This window comes from Argentina silus, assembly GCF_951799395.1.
Source record: "Argentina silus genome assembly, chromosome: 2".
Taxonomy (NCBI): domain Eukaryota; kingdom Metazoa; phylum Chordata; class Actinopteri; order Argentiniformes; family Argentinidae; genus Argentina; species Argentina silus.
Genome location: NC_139656.1, coordinates 34,239,973 through 34,256,704, shown reverse-complemented (window position 1 = coordinate 34,256,704; position 16,732 = coordinate 34,239,973). Strand labels below are relative to the sequence as shown.

The following is a 16,732-nucleotide window of genomic DNA, read 5'->3' as shown; positions in this document are numbered from 1 at the left end:
CTCTATGCTGTCTCCTAGGCCACTCAGACTAGCAGCTCTAGTGTTTATTCCTCTATGCTGTCTCCTAGGCCACCCAGACTAGCAGCTCTAGTGTTTATTCCTCTATGCTGTCTCCTAGGCCACCCAGAGGAGGCGGTCAGACTAGCAGCTTACCGCACACTGCTGAGACAGATGCCTCCCGACAACAGAGTCACACTCAACGCCCTGTGTGGACACTTCTACTTGTAAGAACACACACACACACACACACACACACACACACACACACACACACACACCAAATACTGTACATTCATTTCTTCATGCAACAGTTGAGAACTAAAGTATGTTGCCCACTTCTCCTGTCTCCTCCCCTGTCTCCTCTCCTCTCCTGTCTCTCCTCTCCTCTCTTCTCCTTTCCCCGCCTGTCTACTCTCCTGTCTCCTCCCCTGTCTCCTCTCCTCTCCTCTCCTGTCTCCTCTCCTGTCTCCTCCCCTGTCTCCTCTCCTCTCCTGTCTCCTCCCCTGTCTCCTCCTCTGCCGCCCCCCCCCCCCCCCCCCCAGGGTCCAGATGTACAGCGGGGAGAACCGTATGACGGCCCAGAACCTGGCGCTGGTGTTTGTCCCGACCCTGTTCCAGGAGCTGGCCCTGAACACCAACATGGTCCGCCTCACCAGGGAGCTCATCATCCACCACACTCTGCTCTTCCTGGTAGGACCCTAGCTAACCAGCCCCTGACCCCTGACCCCTACACTTAAACCCTACCACCTAACCCCTAGCACTTAAACCCTAACCCCAACCACTTCAACCATAACCCCTAACCCCTAACACTTAAACCCTAACCCCTAACCTTTAACACTTAACCCCTAACCTCTAACTCCTAACATCGACAACTATCCAAATCAGTCCCTTCCTCGTCGGCTCGGCTGTAGATCTGAGTGTCCACTCGCTACGTCGCTACCAGGTTGGCAGCTAAATTCATAAGAATAACAGAACAATAAAAACAGTGATAACTTCCTGGGGCAAGAAGCATCGGTGACGGGCGGGTAGAAACCGCTGCCATGGTAACCGTTCATCCCACAGGCGGCGAGGACGAGGGCGTGAGATTAGTTCGCCGGATTATGATGCGAAGTTTGCTCAGGTCGCCGTCGAGACGCTGCAGCTGTCCGTACGATCCTCCGCACGAACCTCCGCACGAACCTCCGTATGAACCTCCGCACGAACCTCCGTATGAACCTCCGCACGAACCTCACATCTAGTTTGCGTGCGGGAGGATCAAAGCTTGTCATGTGATGTGGTTTCTTTGTAGCTGAAGTGTTTCATGTCTGCAGACCATCGCTGCCTGAGTCACATTAGACTTATTGTTCCCTTATTGTTCCCTGCGTACACATCAGATCAATACATCCTCACTTTGATGCACGTTGGAGATGTGGTTTGAAAGCGCTGTAGTCTGACAACGCTGTAGCCGACAGCAGAAGCTTGTGCTTGGCTTTGATGCTACTATCTGATATGTGTGCTCAACTTTCACAACTCGTCACACTGGACTGGAAATGGAAAATGCACTTTTTTCCAAACTATGACAACATTGTTCAGTTGAGTGAATACAGCACAGAGGTAAACCACTGGTCGGGTTTCAGAGGTAAAGCACTGGTAGGTTTCAGACTGAAATACAGCACAGAGGTAAAGCACTGGTAGGGTTAGGGTTAGGGTTAGGGTTAGAGTTAGCTAACCAATGAAAGTTGGACAACTTTCATTTGAAAACAAAAGTAAAAAACAGGAAGAATTTCACTCAGAAAAAAAACGTTTTACTATATACTTCATGGTAGTTCTGCGCCTGTTACAGATAATATGATTGCTTACAATAAATATAAATCAAAGTCATAAAAAATATTCAAAATCAAGCAGGTAGTTACAACAACAAAACATGCATTACTGTAGAACACAGAAAGTGCCAACAAAAACATTTACAGTAACCTATTCACTCCTGTCTGCCAGGGTTAGGGTCAGGGGTCAGGATTAGGGTCAGGGGTTAGGGTCAGGGGTCAGAGGTAGGATCAGGGGTTAGGGTCAGGGGTCAGGGTTAGGGTCAGGGTCAGGGTTAGGGTCAGGGTCAGGGGTCAGGGTTAGGGTCAGGGTTAGGGTCAGGGTCAGGGTCAGAGGTAGGATCAGGGGTTAGGGTCAGGGGTCAGAGTTAGGGCCAGGGTTAGGGTCAGGGGTCAGAGTTAGGGCCAGGGTCAGAGGTAGGATCAGGGGTCAGGGTTAGGGTTAGGGTCAGGGTTAGGGTTAGGGTCAGGGTCAGAGTTAGGGCCAGGGTCAGGGTCAGGGTCAGGGTTAGGGTCAGCGTTAGGGTCAGGGGTCAGAGTTAGGGCCAGGGTCAGGGTCAGGGTTAGGGTCAGCGTTAGGGTCAGGGGTCAGAGTTAGGGCCAGGGTCAGGGTTAGGGTCAGGGTCAGGGTTAGGGTCAGGGTCAGGGTCAGGGGTCAGCGTTAGTGCCAGGCCACATTAGTTACGTAACTGATGACTGATTCATTTGTGATTCCAGACTGATTGTTAGTTGAACTGTTGAGTGATGAGAGTTACAATGTATGGAGTAGAGATTGATTAGAATCTGATAAAGAGCTGTATGCTGTAAAGAAATAATTCCATTTTGTTTGTCAACACTTAATCAATCAATTTGTGTATTTTATGAAGAGAGTTGTGTTCATCTTTCTCCAAATAGATGGTAAACATTCACATTTTGTGTGAAAGCACTTGAGAAATGACTAATTGTTTTACTGAATGTTCCCGTTGTTGTGGTGGGCATGTGAACTCATAAAAAAATAAAATAATCCAACTGCTACTCAACTATTGGCCTTTAGATAATCCACATCTTTCCTTACAGTAATGTTTATGGATTATGAGCGACTGAATGATACAGTAATGCATGTCTGTAAAGCATAAATACTGTAGTATGGCATCATTATTTTGTTGGCTGATATTTTTCTGATAGTGTAATAAACCATAATTGGCTCTCTGTAATTCACTTTGCACAGTTCTGCATCTCACACTGTAAGCATGGTAACCAATCATGATGATAATGACTACTGGTTATTCTCCATCAACGACTCTGATATGGAGGATAATAGATGATCATAGCCTGACATTGGATACTAATGACAATTATTCCCTTCAATCAGCGCCTTCAAACAGATCCATTTTGAATGTGTATCATGTGTGTTGTTGGCTGTTGGATTACAACAATTGACATCCTTAAAATATTAAACAACTACACCAAATCACACATTGTATGATCGTGGTTGTAATACTACAGTGTCATTCCACTGTCATAGATACCCAGGTCAAAGGTCATTCCACTGACTATGGCTAACAGTCAGTGGAATGACCTTTGATCTGGGCATCTGTTAGCCATAGATACCCAGATCAAAGGTAATTCCACTGTCTGTCAGCCAGAGATACCCAGGTCAAAATGCAAAGAGATGATTATTTATGAAACCACCTGAAATAAGCCTAGAGACCTCTTCATCCCCACTACCCCCCTGTACTAACCCTAACCCTAGAGACCTCTTCACCCCCACTACCCCCCTGTCCTAACCCTAACCCTAGAGACCTCTTCACCCCCACTACCCCCCTGTCCTAACCCTAACCCTAATGACCTCTTCACCCCCACTACCCCCCTGTACTAACCCTAACCCTAGAGACCTCTTCACCCCCACTACAGTTCCTCTACTGTTAATAATCCTTCCTTTTTCTAGCATTGTGACTGCCAATGGCACCTGGTCCTAGCATAGATTTTTGCTTATGATGACTGATGTATAGATGATTCACCTACTTTAGACAAATGTACTTGTTCTAAGTCGCGTTTGCTAGATGTTACAAATGTAAATGTAAATGTAATTTGTGATCAAACATCATACAGCAATACCACAGTATTTACCTCACTAGTGCTGCAAACTTCTTGTCACAATGTCTGAGTTCTTCAGTGGTACATGTAAGGTTACTGTATCTGGAAGACAGGTTTGCTACACCTTGACATTGCATAAAAAGGTTATCATTTTGTTTAGAAAAGCCAAATATGAATAATGGTATTGAATGTACTGTTACGACTCCTCTGCACTCCAAACAGATCATATTTGAAACATGTATTTATATAAACGTCTTTTCTGCTGTTATGAACTGGTTGGTAGGTGAACAGTGAATCTATGATGATCTTTTGAGTCGATGATTAAAGCAAATGTTCTTGTGGCATTTCACAATACAATATTCTAATTTGAAAGATGTACATTCTATCATGAAAGTTAAAGTTGAGGACATACAGTACCAGTCAAAAGTTTGGACACACCTTGCCAAGAGTGTGCAAAGCTGACTACTTTGAAGAATCTAAAATATAAAACATATTCTGGTTTGTTAAACACTTTTTTTGTTTAAAACATAATTCCATATGTGTTCCTTCATAGTTTTGATGTCTTCAATATGAATCTACAATGTACAAAATAATAAAAAATAAAGAAAAACCATTGAATGAGAAGGTGTGTCCAAACTTTTGACTGGTACTGTATCTGATAGCATCAAAGCAATTGGAAAAAAAACTTAATTTGACAAAATACTTCCATTGCGAACAAACAAACAGCCTGAGAGGATTAGATGGTTTAAGCAAAGTGGCAAATTAGAGGGACAGGTGGACCACATGACTTTCACTATCCAATCCTCTACAGATCTACACAGGTACTCAGAAGGTCAACGCTAAGGTGTTTTGCCTCATTTTCAAAATAGCCAAATTTAGCCAAGTAAGAATGGTGGTGGATTGTGCTACAAACCTGTTGTTTCACCTTCATGTCTCCCGTTCAGCAGGACAAAGCGAAGGACCTGGACTCAGAGAGTGAAGAACTGATAACTGTCTTCTGAGCTTCAGCCACAAATATTCCTCTCATCCTGTACGTTTACATCAGAAATAAGTGATGGTCACTATGTTGTGTTAAATTGCCTAGATTGGAAAAAAAAAACGTTATGCTGCCTTATTTGTAGATCTTTCCAAGGCATTCGATACGATTGACCATTGACACTGTTATATATGCTATTGCCCCCACGATGGACCAGGCTCTTTCTGAGCGACAGTCTGCATTCAGTGTTCTGCAGAGAGCATTTGTTTGGCTGGGGGGTTGGTGCTTAATGCTGGAAAAACCAAGTATGTTATTTACCAAATCACAGAAAAATGTATCTATATCTTGTAAAATGTATCTATAATTCATGCATATATGTACTTTGGGTCGTGCTTATAAATACCTGGGCATCTGGTTTGACAAAGACTTGACGTTTAGAAAACATACGGAGGAGCTTGTTAAAAAGCTTTTAGGGTTTAAATTTAAGGTGGGCTTCTTTTGTAGGAACAGATCTTGCCTTTCCCTGAACAGCAGGCAGCAGATTGTGCATCAACCTTCATGCCAGGGCTTGATTATGGTGATGTCATCTACCGAAGTGCAGCAGCCACAACTCTTAAGAGTTGATATCAAACACACGTTGACCATTCTTCATTCCATCCCATGCATTACAATGAATCTGTCCTCCGATTTCTACCTCCACCAGCCTCCCCTGCTTGTTACAGGAAGGTTTCTCCCAGGCTGCTGTGCTTGATGGATCACCGCATGCACGTCACATCATGTCACTACCTCCAAATAAACGCAACGTACAAGTTACTATGAACTACACATTTAGATCATAACTGGGTCAAAGAATTTACAGCTTTCTAACGGTGTTGGAACAATAATAACAAATCGACTTTCTATCTTGTTACATCAAACTGTTTGAAACAGTGTTCTGCAAAATATCCTACAAATAAAATGATCGTACACATTTATACACGGAAACCGAAAACAGTCATGTGTGTCTTCTTTATTGGCTGACGCCCAGCAACACCGTGGGTCTGACAGGTCTGTGTAAAAGCTGTACAACATTGTGCTCAAAGTCTCACTGATGGTGACGTTTCCACACAGAAAGAGAAAGGTAAAAAGTAATCATTACAATACACATTACAATATTCCACATTACAAACGGGGGTTCTAGCCAACAGGATATGGGTGGTTCTTTACGGGTTCCAGGCGATGCAGGGGGCGGGCGGGGCGGGGCGGGGCAGGGGGGAATCAGTACTTTGGCCTCTTCACTTTCTCCCTGAAGAACAACAGAATGAAGAGAGAACACAACATTTGATTAGCAAGATCACCACCATGCTACCAACCTACCCACCTACCGCCCTAACCAACCTCCAGCCCAAACCCACCTCCTGCCCAAACCAACCTACCCACCTCCAGCCCTACCCACCTACCCACCTCCAGCCCAAACCCACCTACCCACCTCCTGCCCAAACCCACCTACCCACCTCCTGCCCAAACCCACCTACCCGCCTCCTGCCCAAACCCACCTCCCGCCTCCTGCCCAAACCCACCTACCCACCTCCTGCCCAAACCCACCTCCTGCCCAAACCCACCTCCCACCTCCTGCCCAAACCCACCTCCTGCCCAAACCCACCTACCCACCTCCTGCCCAAACCAACCTACCCACCTCCTGCCCAAACCAACCTACCCACCTCCTGCCCAAACCAACCTACCCTCCTCCTGCCCAAACCCACCTACCCACCTCCTGCCCAAACCCACCTACCCGCCTCCTGCCCAAACCCACCTCCCGCCTCCTGCCCAAACCCACCTCCTGCCCAAACCCACCTACCCACCTCCTGCCCAAACCCACCTCCTGCCCAAACCCACCTACCCGCCTCCTGCCCAAACCCACCTACCCGCCTCCTGCCCAAACCCACCTACCCGCCTCCTGCCCAAACCCACCTCCTGCCCAAACCAACCTACCCACCTCCTGCCCAAACCAACCTACCCGCCTCCTGCCCAAACCTACCTACCCACCTCCAGTCCAAACACCTACCTCCTACCCTCTACCTCCTACCCTCTACCTCCTAGCCCCTACCTCCTAGCCCCCACCATATTGCTCACACCTCTCTCATACTAACCCCTATCCCATCCTCCCAGATCTACAGCAGTGCCTAGGGGGAGGGGCTAGGGGGTGTTAAATAAGGGCCAGATCTACAGGACGTCCTCTCTCTCTCTCGCCTCCTTCTCTAAACTCATTGGCTGAGGAGATCTGAGGATCTTTCCCACAGACCGTCTCCTTGAGGAGACGAGGAGAGAGGAGACGAGGAATCAAGGGAAGGCTTTCGCGATGTGGACAGAGACAGTGGAGAGGAAGAACTCACCCGTCCGCCTCTGACTTCTTCCTCTTCTCGATGATCTAGGATGGAGAGAACACAGAGAGAGAGAAAGGTCATGACCCCGGCCTGTTTACATCTCACCAGGGTTGACCAGTCTAACAACCCTGCTAGCCACACACACACACACACACACACACACACACACACACACACACACACACACACACACACGTTACCAGTACCAGCAGGACTAGTTGAACCAGCCCCCCCCCAGTGTGAACCCTGGGCCCCCCCCCAGTGTGAACCCTGGGCCCCCCCCCAGTGTGAACCATGGGCCCCCCCCCCCAGTGTGAACCTTGGCCCCCCCCAGTGTGAACCCTGGGCCCCAGGCCTCTGTACTCACAGCGCTGATCTTCTTCCACTGCCGGTCCAGCTCTGCCTTCTCATTGGTCTCCTTGAAGCGTCGCGTCTTCCTGCCCTCAGACATCTTGATGCCGTACTGGAAGGCAGCCCTGAGAGGACAAACAGAGCCAACGGTGTGTTACTTGTGTTTTGGGTGTGTGTGTGTGTGTACATGAGTGTATGTGCGTGTTTTGTGTGTGTGTACATTTGTGTACATGATTGTGTACTTCCTTGGTGTGTGTGTGTACGTACATGTGTGTGTACATACTTGGTGGGCATGTATGTGTTTGGGAATGTGTGTGTTTTGGGTGTGTATACGTGTGTGTGTGTGTGCATGTGTGTGCGTACTTGGGTAAGGCCTCCTTGTTGTTCATGTAGTCGCTGTACTCCTCCTGGGTGTCGAAGTCCCAGCGGCCCAGAGGACCCTTCTTGTTCCCTTGGTCCATCTTACTGTAGTCCACCTCCTCATCACTGTCCACCGCCAGGTCATCCATCCTGGGGGAGGAAGGAAGGAAGGAAGGAAGGAAAGGTGAGAACAGCACTCAAATTAAACAGGTGAAAACCACTACATCACAACTCATTCCATGGTCCAATAACAAGTACTACAATAACACCTGTCTCCCCAGGTAACTCTCTACAATAACACCTGTGTCTCCAGGTAACTCTCTACAATAACACCTGTGTCTCCAGGGTAATAACTCCTGTGTCTCCAGGGTAATAACTCCTGTGTCTCCAGGGTAATAACACCTGTGTCTCCAGGGTAATAACACCTGTGTCTCCAGGGTAATAACACCTGTGTCTCCAGGGTAATAACACCTGTGTCTCCAGGGTAATAACTCCTGTGTCTCCAGGGTAATAACTCCTGTGTCTCCAGGGTAATAACTCCTGTGTCTCCAGGGTAATAACACCTGTGTCTCCAGGGTAATAACACCTGTGTCTCCAGGGTAATAACACCTGTGTCTCCAGGGTAATAACACCTGTCTCCAGGGTAATAACACCTGTGTCTCCAGGGTAATAACCCCTGTGTCTCCAGGGTAATAACACCTGTGTCTCCAGGGTAATACTTACGTAGCAGGGTAACACTCTGCATAGCTGTTGGACATCCCAAAGAAATCTCCCATCTGCTTCTTCTCATCACGGCGAACCCCAGCAGTGGCTAGCAGTTAAGGAGAGGACCACTCAACTGGCCTGAACACACACATCAACACCTGCACAACGCGCGCACACACACACACACACACACACACACACACACACACACACACACACACACACACACACACACACACACACACACACACACACACACACACACACACACACACACACACACACACACACACACACACACACACACACACACACACACACACACACACACACACACACACACACACACACACACACACGATAAGGATATGTCTCGCCCGGCCAGCCGCTTGCTGCTCCTGCAAACTTGTCGTTGATGAGTTTGAGCTGGTCGTTGACTGATCCTGGACCTGTCAGACACACAGAGAGAGCAGGGTCAGGGGTCAGACTGGGCTAAGGACTGACTCCAGATCAGACATTCAGAAGTGCCCTGAGAATCTTTTTGGCATCATGGTATAACGGATCAATTACCTGTCTCTATGTCCATGGCCTGTGAAAATAAAATAATACAAATTAGTCATTTAAATGAAGTTGTCTGCTAAAACATCTATGACATCTAAGTAAAACAGACATTCTGACCAATGACTGAGGACAGGATATGACACCAATGTAAACAGCTCACCTCCTCCTCATCATCTGCTCTGGGCTTCTCAAAGTAGCTGTGTCTCCTCTTCTCCTCCTCCCTGTCCCTGTCTCTGTCCCTCTCTCTCTCCCGCTCTCTCTCCCTCTCCCTCTCCCTGTCCTTCTCCCTCTCCTTCTCTCTGAAGCGCTCCTTCTCCTTATCGCGGACGGCCTTGGACGTGGATGGGGCGTAGTCGCCGACGTCATCAAAGATGCTGCGAGGACAGAGAGGAGAAAGGTTAGAGGTCAGGGTTCAGTAGTGTTCAGAAAGGTTAGAGGTCAGGGTTCAGTAGTGTTCAGAAAGGTTAGAGGTCAGGGTTCAGTAGTGTTCAGAAAGGTTAGAGGTCAGGGTTCAGTAGCTATCTTCCACCATAAATTGAAGACCCATCTCTTCAGGCTACATCTTAACTGTCCCTCCTAAAGACCTCTTCATCTCCACTACCCTCCTGTACAAGTTTCTCTACTGTAAATAAATTAATAATAAAAAATAATTCTTCATGCCTTGTGACTGCCAATGGCCCCTGGTCCTAGCATAGATTACTTTTTCTTATGATGACAGAGATGACTCACTTACTTAGACAAATGTATTTGTTGTACAGTGCTTTTGATAAAGGCGTCTGCTAAATGCCATTAATGTAAATGTAATGTAAAGTAGGGTTCAGTAGAAGGTCATAGGTTAGGGTTCAGTAGAAGGTCATCGGTTAGGGTTCAAACCCAACTGCAAAACCATGAGAGAGTAACAGTTGTAAAAACAATGTTCTCAGGTCAGTCTTCTGTGGGTGAAATAACTCCTTTCGTGAAATGAAGAACGTTGCTGGTCAGATAAGGGAAGGCTAGAGGTTAGGGTTCACGAGAGGGGGGAAAAAAAGATGCTTTGTAGGGGGGGTCGTCTTCCGAAAGCTTCGCAGCTTGACCACTACTCTAGCTATGAAGCTTCCGGAAAACTGGCCCCAGATCTTTACAAAACAGGCTTTTTTGTGTTTTGTAGAAGGGTTGAATGGTACCAGGTTGGGGTTCGGTAGACACAGACACACTGGAAGAGGAGGGAAGGATAAGATGTAGGATAGTGGTCCTCTGTGGCTCAGTGGGTAGAACACATAGAACACTTGGAACACTCTAGAACTCTTTGGCAGTTGGTGGGTTAAGCTGGTCCTCTGTGGCTCAGTGGGTAGAGCACGGCGCTAACAACGCTTAGGCTGTGGGTTTGATTCCTGCTGGGACCATATATACTGAAAAATGTATGCAGTCACTGTGATGTAGGTCGCTTTGGATAAAAGCGTCAGCTAAATGGCGTAGATGTAGGAGTGGTGTGAGCGTGAGCGTGTACTGACCCTATGTCAGCCTCTGGGGCCTTCTTCTCATCCAGCTTCCCTGTTAAAACAGAGATGGAGGTGATTATGATGCACACCGTAAGCATGACGACGGAAGCAGGAATAACGGCCCGTTGTTGAGCTAGCAGCCAGAGACGGGATGCTCTGTGGAACTGGAGACCGTACTATAACAGATGCAAGAGAGAGGGGCCACGGCAGGGGAGGCTGGTGGAGGTAGAAATCGGAGGACGGGCTCATTGTAACGCATTTCTACCTCCACCAGCCTCCCCTGCCAGAGAGCCAGTGTGGTGTGATGGCCCTCTCCCCCCCTCTCTCTCCCCCCCTCTCACCTTTCTCCTTCTTCTTCATTTTCTTGTTGCGTGTGCCCTGCCTCAGGTAGGACAGGATCTGGGTGAGCTTGCTGATGACGATGTCGTTGGTGGTCAGGGTGGTCTGGGCCTGAGGGGGTTAGGGGCACAAGGCTCCGGTCAATATATATATATATATATATATATATATATATATATATATATATATATATGGTATATATGGTGTTATACACAGTAGCTAGCCTAGCTAGTGTACCTCCATGGTGAGGCAGTTAACCTAGCCTAGCTTAGCTACCTGGAGGGGCAGTCAGCCTTGCTGCGTATAAGCTAGCCTAGCCTAGCCTAGCCAGCGTACCTCCATGGTGGGGCAGTCAGCCTTGCTGCGTATCAGGGTGGTGGGGATGTCTGTGTCGGCGTACTCGTCCTCCAGGTCGACCACGTACGCCATGCGGCCTGGCAGGAACAGCTCGTTACGCTCCGTCTGACGACCTTTGAACAGGATACGGTAGCAGTTCCTTCCTGTGGAACACACACAACAATATCAACATCAACAAACGTGAGCAAAAAACTGGGCCGTTTCTTTCACTTTCTGGGTAGGTGGGTGGGTGGGTGGGTCGGTAGGTAGATGTGTAGGTAGGTAGGTGGATGGGTAGGTAGGTAGTAGGTTGGTAGGTAGGTAGGTATATGTGTAGGTAGGTAGTAGGTTGGTTGGTAGGTAGGTAGGTAGGTAGGTATATGTGTAGGTAGGTAGATTAGTAGGTAGGTGTGTAGGTTAGTAGGTAGGTAGGTGTGTAGGTAGGTAGGTTGTGTGGTAGGTAGGTTAGTAGGTAGGTAGGTGGGTGTGTAGGTAGTTAGGTAGGTTGTGTGGTAGGTAGGTGTGTAGGTTAGTAGGTTGGTAGGTAGGTAGGTGGGTGTGTAGGTAGTTAGGTAGGTTGTGTGGTAGGTAGGTTAGTAGGTCGGTAGGTAGGTGTGTAGGTTAGTAGGTTGGTAGGTAGTACTACTTCTCCACTACTCACCTAGACGTGTCTTGAACTCGATCTTCTCCTCCGGCTCCACGTCTTTCCTGCAGGGACACAACAACGATTCACACTGGGGTCACTGGGGTCGCGTCACACAGAGAGAACACTTTTTATGGTAAATGGCAATTTAACATTTCAGATTTCCGAGAGAAAAACAGATTCATTTCTGATCCACATACTTGACTTCTTTCTGTACTTTCTCGATCATGTCCTCCTCCTCCTTCTCTTTGCTGGTGATCTCAGCGCGTACCTGCAAGTACAACCTGTTATAACAGGACACACGCCTCTCATAACACTTGTCATGTAACTACCAGTGTCAACTGTTTCTCTCAACAGTATGTCTAGTTAGTACAAGGTGGTGTTTGCTCTATTCTGCTGCAGTGCTTCAGTCCTTTAAAACACGGTAGAGGAGACTTGCTTCTCCTCTGAGTGAACAGTGTGACGTTAGAGAATGAGGTGGCCTAGATGGTATTTTTACTTTTCAGAGAGGGGGGGGGGGGGGGGGTGTAGTGTGCCAGGGAGACGTCCCAGGGGTTACCAGCATCTCTTGGACTACAGTAACTCCTCACACAGACTCATACGGAGAGCAGTGACGCTGGTGCAGAGTACTGACCTTCTGCAGCAGGGCGAAATCCAACCCCTTCACCAAGTGAGTATGCTCCATGTCACCACCCAAGAACTTAGACTCCTGGATCAGCTGACGCCTCTTCTCCGCTGCAGATTTATCCCTGGAAATAAACAACAACAACAACAACAAGGCTCATCACTGACTGGAAATAAACAACAACAGCCATCATTACCGACGTGGAACATCCATATGCATCCACACCACTACAGGTGGGCAGCCGACCGTGGCGGGGCTGTGTGGGGGTGTGACAGGGGAATCGCACGCCTCCGCGGTGGGCCCCACTGCCCTGTATTTGTCTGTGGTCGTGATGATGTAATACTCACACCTCCGCAGTGGGCCCTACTGCGCAGTAATCAGCTATGGTAGTGATGATGTAATACTCACACCTCCGCAGTGGGCCCCACTGCTCTGTAATTGGCAGTGGTGCTGATGTAATACTCACACCTCCGCGGCGGGCCCTACTGCCCTGTATTTGTCTATGGTAGTGATGATGTAATACTCACACCTCCGCGGTGGGCCCTACTGCCCTGTATTTGTCTATGGTAGTGATGATGTAATACTCACGCCTCCGCGGTGGGCCCCACTGCCCTGTAATTGGCCGTGGTGCTGATGAGTTCCGTCTCCTCGTAGTCTTTGTTGACGCCATCACGCCGCTCGCGGGCACGGTCGCGGTACTTCTCCGCCAGCTCACGCTCTCTCTCAATCTCCTGCTGCCGCAGCTTGGCGTAGTAACTGGGGGGGGGGGGACACACACACAGAGGGTCAAAGGTCAATACAATAGAAAAGAGTAGAATAGAATAGCACCAAAGAGAGACAGGTGAGAGACCTCAAGACAGGTCAACCTGTGACTCTGCCAGGCCTCTTAAAACAACAACCACCTCTTCTTCTTCCGTCTGCGTGCCGCAGGATCCTCATCCTCGTTGTACTCCCGGGGCATACTGTGAAACAAGAGAAGAAGAGCCATCAGGAAGTGTTGATTCATTCGACTCTCTGATAATCTTGTACTGTTCTCCATGTTGGACCTCCCCAAACCCATCTGTCATGATCCAGCGCCTTGGTTACGACTAATAATTCATGTAGAGAAGTGTCACGTGTACAGTCTTTGATCAGTCAGTCCATCATCATCTCCACCACCATCATCATCATCATCATCTCCACCACTCACTCATGACTTCTGGATAGTTTCGACGAGGGCGGGGCTGAGGAGGGTGTGGCACGAGGGGTCATCAAAAGCTTCCTGAAGTCCTCATTGGTCAACTTGGACCTGGCGAAAACAAACAGGATTAACCACTTCCACAGACAGACAACATCAGCATATCAATCCATCCTAGCTCAAATCCAGAGTTTCAACACTGGGGAAGTTAACTTGACTTAAATTAGAGTTAAATGATCATTGTGATCCAAAGGCTGACACAGTCAACAGAATGAACCAAGCGGGACTCACTGCAGAGCCGAGCGGTGGTCCTCCACCTCATGGCCGTCCGGAGCCAGGGGGTTGGAGTAGGCTTCAGCTGCGGAGGCGGAGAGGGCGTTAGTACCAGAGAACGCCATTCTAGCACCGCTGCAGGAGAGAAGCTAGGACTGCGTCCTACTTTCACTGTATCCTAGTCATGCATTTCTGCTGCTGAATTATTAATAAGTTGACGCAGCTGCGATGTAGCACCAATCACGAATGGGACGATAGCGACCCAATTGTACCAAGACCCTGAACCCCCCAAAAAACTAATAAATAGAAATACCAGCTGTTCAGTTCAGTAGGCTGGCTGTTGTTTCGATAACAACATTTAAGTACAGTTTAACACATGCTACAGAAGCTAGCGAGCTAGCTAGCCAAGCGAAATTCAACTTACTCTCTCGTTCTCCTCGTTCACGTTCAGGCATTTTGATGCAGGTGGTTTTACTCTCAGCTAGAACAACACGTTTAAAATCAGCCGTTATAAGAAAGAGCAATCATGAATGTTGTTAATTCGTCCCACTTCTTTTCCAGAGCCCCTCAGTTAGCCAAGTTGTTGTGCTTCCGTTAGTGAGAACGGAAATGCCAGTGCCTTGAATCAATAGTCGAACGCTTAATCGGTGATCGATTGCTCTCCAACTCCGCAGCGTTGTCTTGAAAGTCATCGGCGATTGGATTAAAAGTAACGTCAGTCTTAAATGGAGAAAGTAATTGGTTGAAATGGCACCCCCGTTCTCGCGTGTGATTTGTTGAAGCGGGCGGTAGGCGGGCCAAACAAACGCAGAGGAGACACGATGGCCGCCGCCGCCGCAGTGAGAGGTATCGGCTCTAACCTTGCCAAAAACCTTCGGGAAATTCGCTTGCATTTATGCCAGACGTCACCTGCAAGCCAGGGAGCACGGTAATATAGGATATGTCACACATAGTCACCATTTCATTCACTAGAAATGTGCATGTGAGCTTGCTTTTGGCCTAATCACAGCTGTCATTCGCTAGCTCGCCAGATTAGCCACATTGATAGCTAGCTGTGCACACTGGCTCCCCTGTCAGACAGAGGAGCAGAATGTAAACAAACACACACACACACACACACACACACACACACACACACACACACACACACACACACACACACCACGATTAGCACGTCTTCATAACCTAGCCATGACTATATCAGCCGATTTCCACACGTGTGATTTAGCTGGCTATAATAGCCATTATTCTGTGTTCCGCAGGGACTTCGTGGAGCAGCACTACGTGTCTTTGAAGCAGGCTAACCCCGGGTTCCCCATCCTCATCAGAGAGTGTTCGGGGGTTCAGCCCAAACTCTGGGCCAGACGCGGTGAGAGCATAACGTCTCAGTTGTAACCAAATACCTAAACATTTACTATCTACACCTCAACTCTCTCTCTCTTTCTCTCTCTCTCTCTCTCTACACCTCAACTCTCTCTCTCTTTCTCTCTCTCTCTCTCTCTACACTTCAACTCTCTCTCTCTCTCTCTCCTCTCCCTCTACACTTCAACTCTCTCTCTCTCTCTCTCTCTCTCTCCTCTCCCTCTCTCACACTATCTCTATCACTATATCTCCCCTCTCTCCATTTCTCTCGTACCTAGTCTGTCCTTTGCAGCTGCTAGTCTGCCTATAGTGCTGGAGCTGAAATGTTTGTCTGTCTCAGTTGCTAACGACAATCTGCTTTGCCTTGATCTTCACGTCATGTTCAATGATCATGCATTGATGCGTTTGACCTTCATATCATGTTCATGGATGTGTTTCTGCCTGTCTTCCAGACTTTGGCAAGGAGAGCAGCGTTGCCCTGGACAACATGACGGTGGACCAGGTGGCCAGCGTGTTGGAGACCGTGGTGAAGTCACAATGAGGGACCCAGCTCCCCTGAGACACCTCTCAAACCATGATGGAGTGTCTGTTGTAAATGTCCTGTGTATTACATAAATCTATTGCTGTTCTAATAAAACTTATTAATAACCTGTGACATTTTCCGTTGTATTTTCATTGTGTTGAACTATGCTGTGTGTGTATGTGTGTAAAAAAACAGGAGTGAAATCTTGATGTCACCTCGCACCTCAAGCAGGATGGCTCAAGATAAAAATAGATGTTTGTGTAAAAACAAACACAGTTTCATAACAAACAGAGTTTTATATACCACTTGTCTTTAAATAACCATACTGTATATATCTATCTATCTATCTATCTATCTGTCTGTATATATCTGTATATCTAGATACTCTAGACCCCAAAAACAACTAAAAACAAAGACACATTAATGCATGCTATAGCAATTCTAGTAATACTAGTATATCTCTATAACTTGTAGTACCCTGAAGTAATCAGTAGAGGGCCCTACTCAGTTGTAACATGAGATGGGGGGTATTCTGTTATTCTGTACTGATGTGACACCACGTGTGTGAATGCATACTGACCCAAACACCTTTTAGTTCATACATACACGAAAGACATTTATAATAAATCTACTGTCATATTCCATTCACAGTGCAGTACAGGCAGAGACAGATAGAGGTGCTGATTGTAAAGTGTTTCCCACTAATGTCAAACTCACAGAGGCTGGAATTAATTCTATTGATCAGTCCTTATTGATGTAACCAGGGTAACCAACATTAGAGA

General features: G+C 47.6%; 3 protein-coding genes across 3 annotated transcripts in view; 2 read left to right on the top strand and 1 right to left on the bottom strand.

Annotated features, from left to right (window-relative positions):
- LOC310801352 (uncharacterized protein) overlaps positions 1-5,845 on the top strand; it is an 18,399-nt gene extending 12,554 nt beyond the window's left edge. The window contains exons 16-18 of the mRNA XM_083665346.1: positions 119-224; positions 543-690; positions 4,823-5,845. Coding sequence (XP_083521472.1) covers positions 119-224; positions 543-690; positions 4,823-4,879 — 311 coding nt within the window. The 3' untranslated portion in view covers positions 4,880-5,845. The remainder of the gene's footprint in view (positions 1-118; positions 225-542; positions 691-4,822) is intronic.
- Positions 5,844-14,659, bottom strand: ik (IK cytokine). Its single transcript, XM_083685381.1, has 19 exons — positions 14,490-14,659; positions 14,084-14,150; positions 13,805-13,903; positions 13,518-13,577; positions 13,204-13,371; positions 12,625-12,739; positions 12,191-12,261; positions 12,009-12,055; positions 11,348-11,511; positions 11,014-11,122; positions 10,685-10,724; positions 9,355-9,568; positions 9,204-9,222; positions 9,006-9,082; positions 8,652-8,737; positions 7,932-8,078; positions 7,585-7,693; positions 7,227-7,261; positions 5,844-6,139 (listed from the first exon to the last, which is right to left on the bottom strand). The coding sequence occupies exons 1-19, from the start codon at positions 14,518-14,520 to the stop codon at positions 6,112-6,114; spliced, it is 1,686 nt and encodes a 561-aa protein (XP_083541507.1). The 5' UTR covers positions 14,521-14,659; the 3' UTR covers positions 5,844-6,111.
- Positions 14,660-14,858: 199 nt separating this feature from the next.
- ndufa2 (NADH:ubiquinone oxidoreductase subunit A2) lies at positions 14,859-16,075 on the top strand. The gene is made up of 3 exons (XM_083664879.1): positions 14,859-14,993; positions 15,328-15,434; positions 15,880-16,075. Exons 1-3 carry the CDS (start codon positions 14,887-14,889, stop codon positions 15,966-15,968), a joined length of 303 nt encoding a protein of 100 aa, XP_083521005.1. The 5' UTR covers positions 14,859-14,886; the 3' UTR covers positions 15,969-16,075.
- The last annotated feature ends 657 nt before the right edge of the window (positions 16,076-16,732 follow it).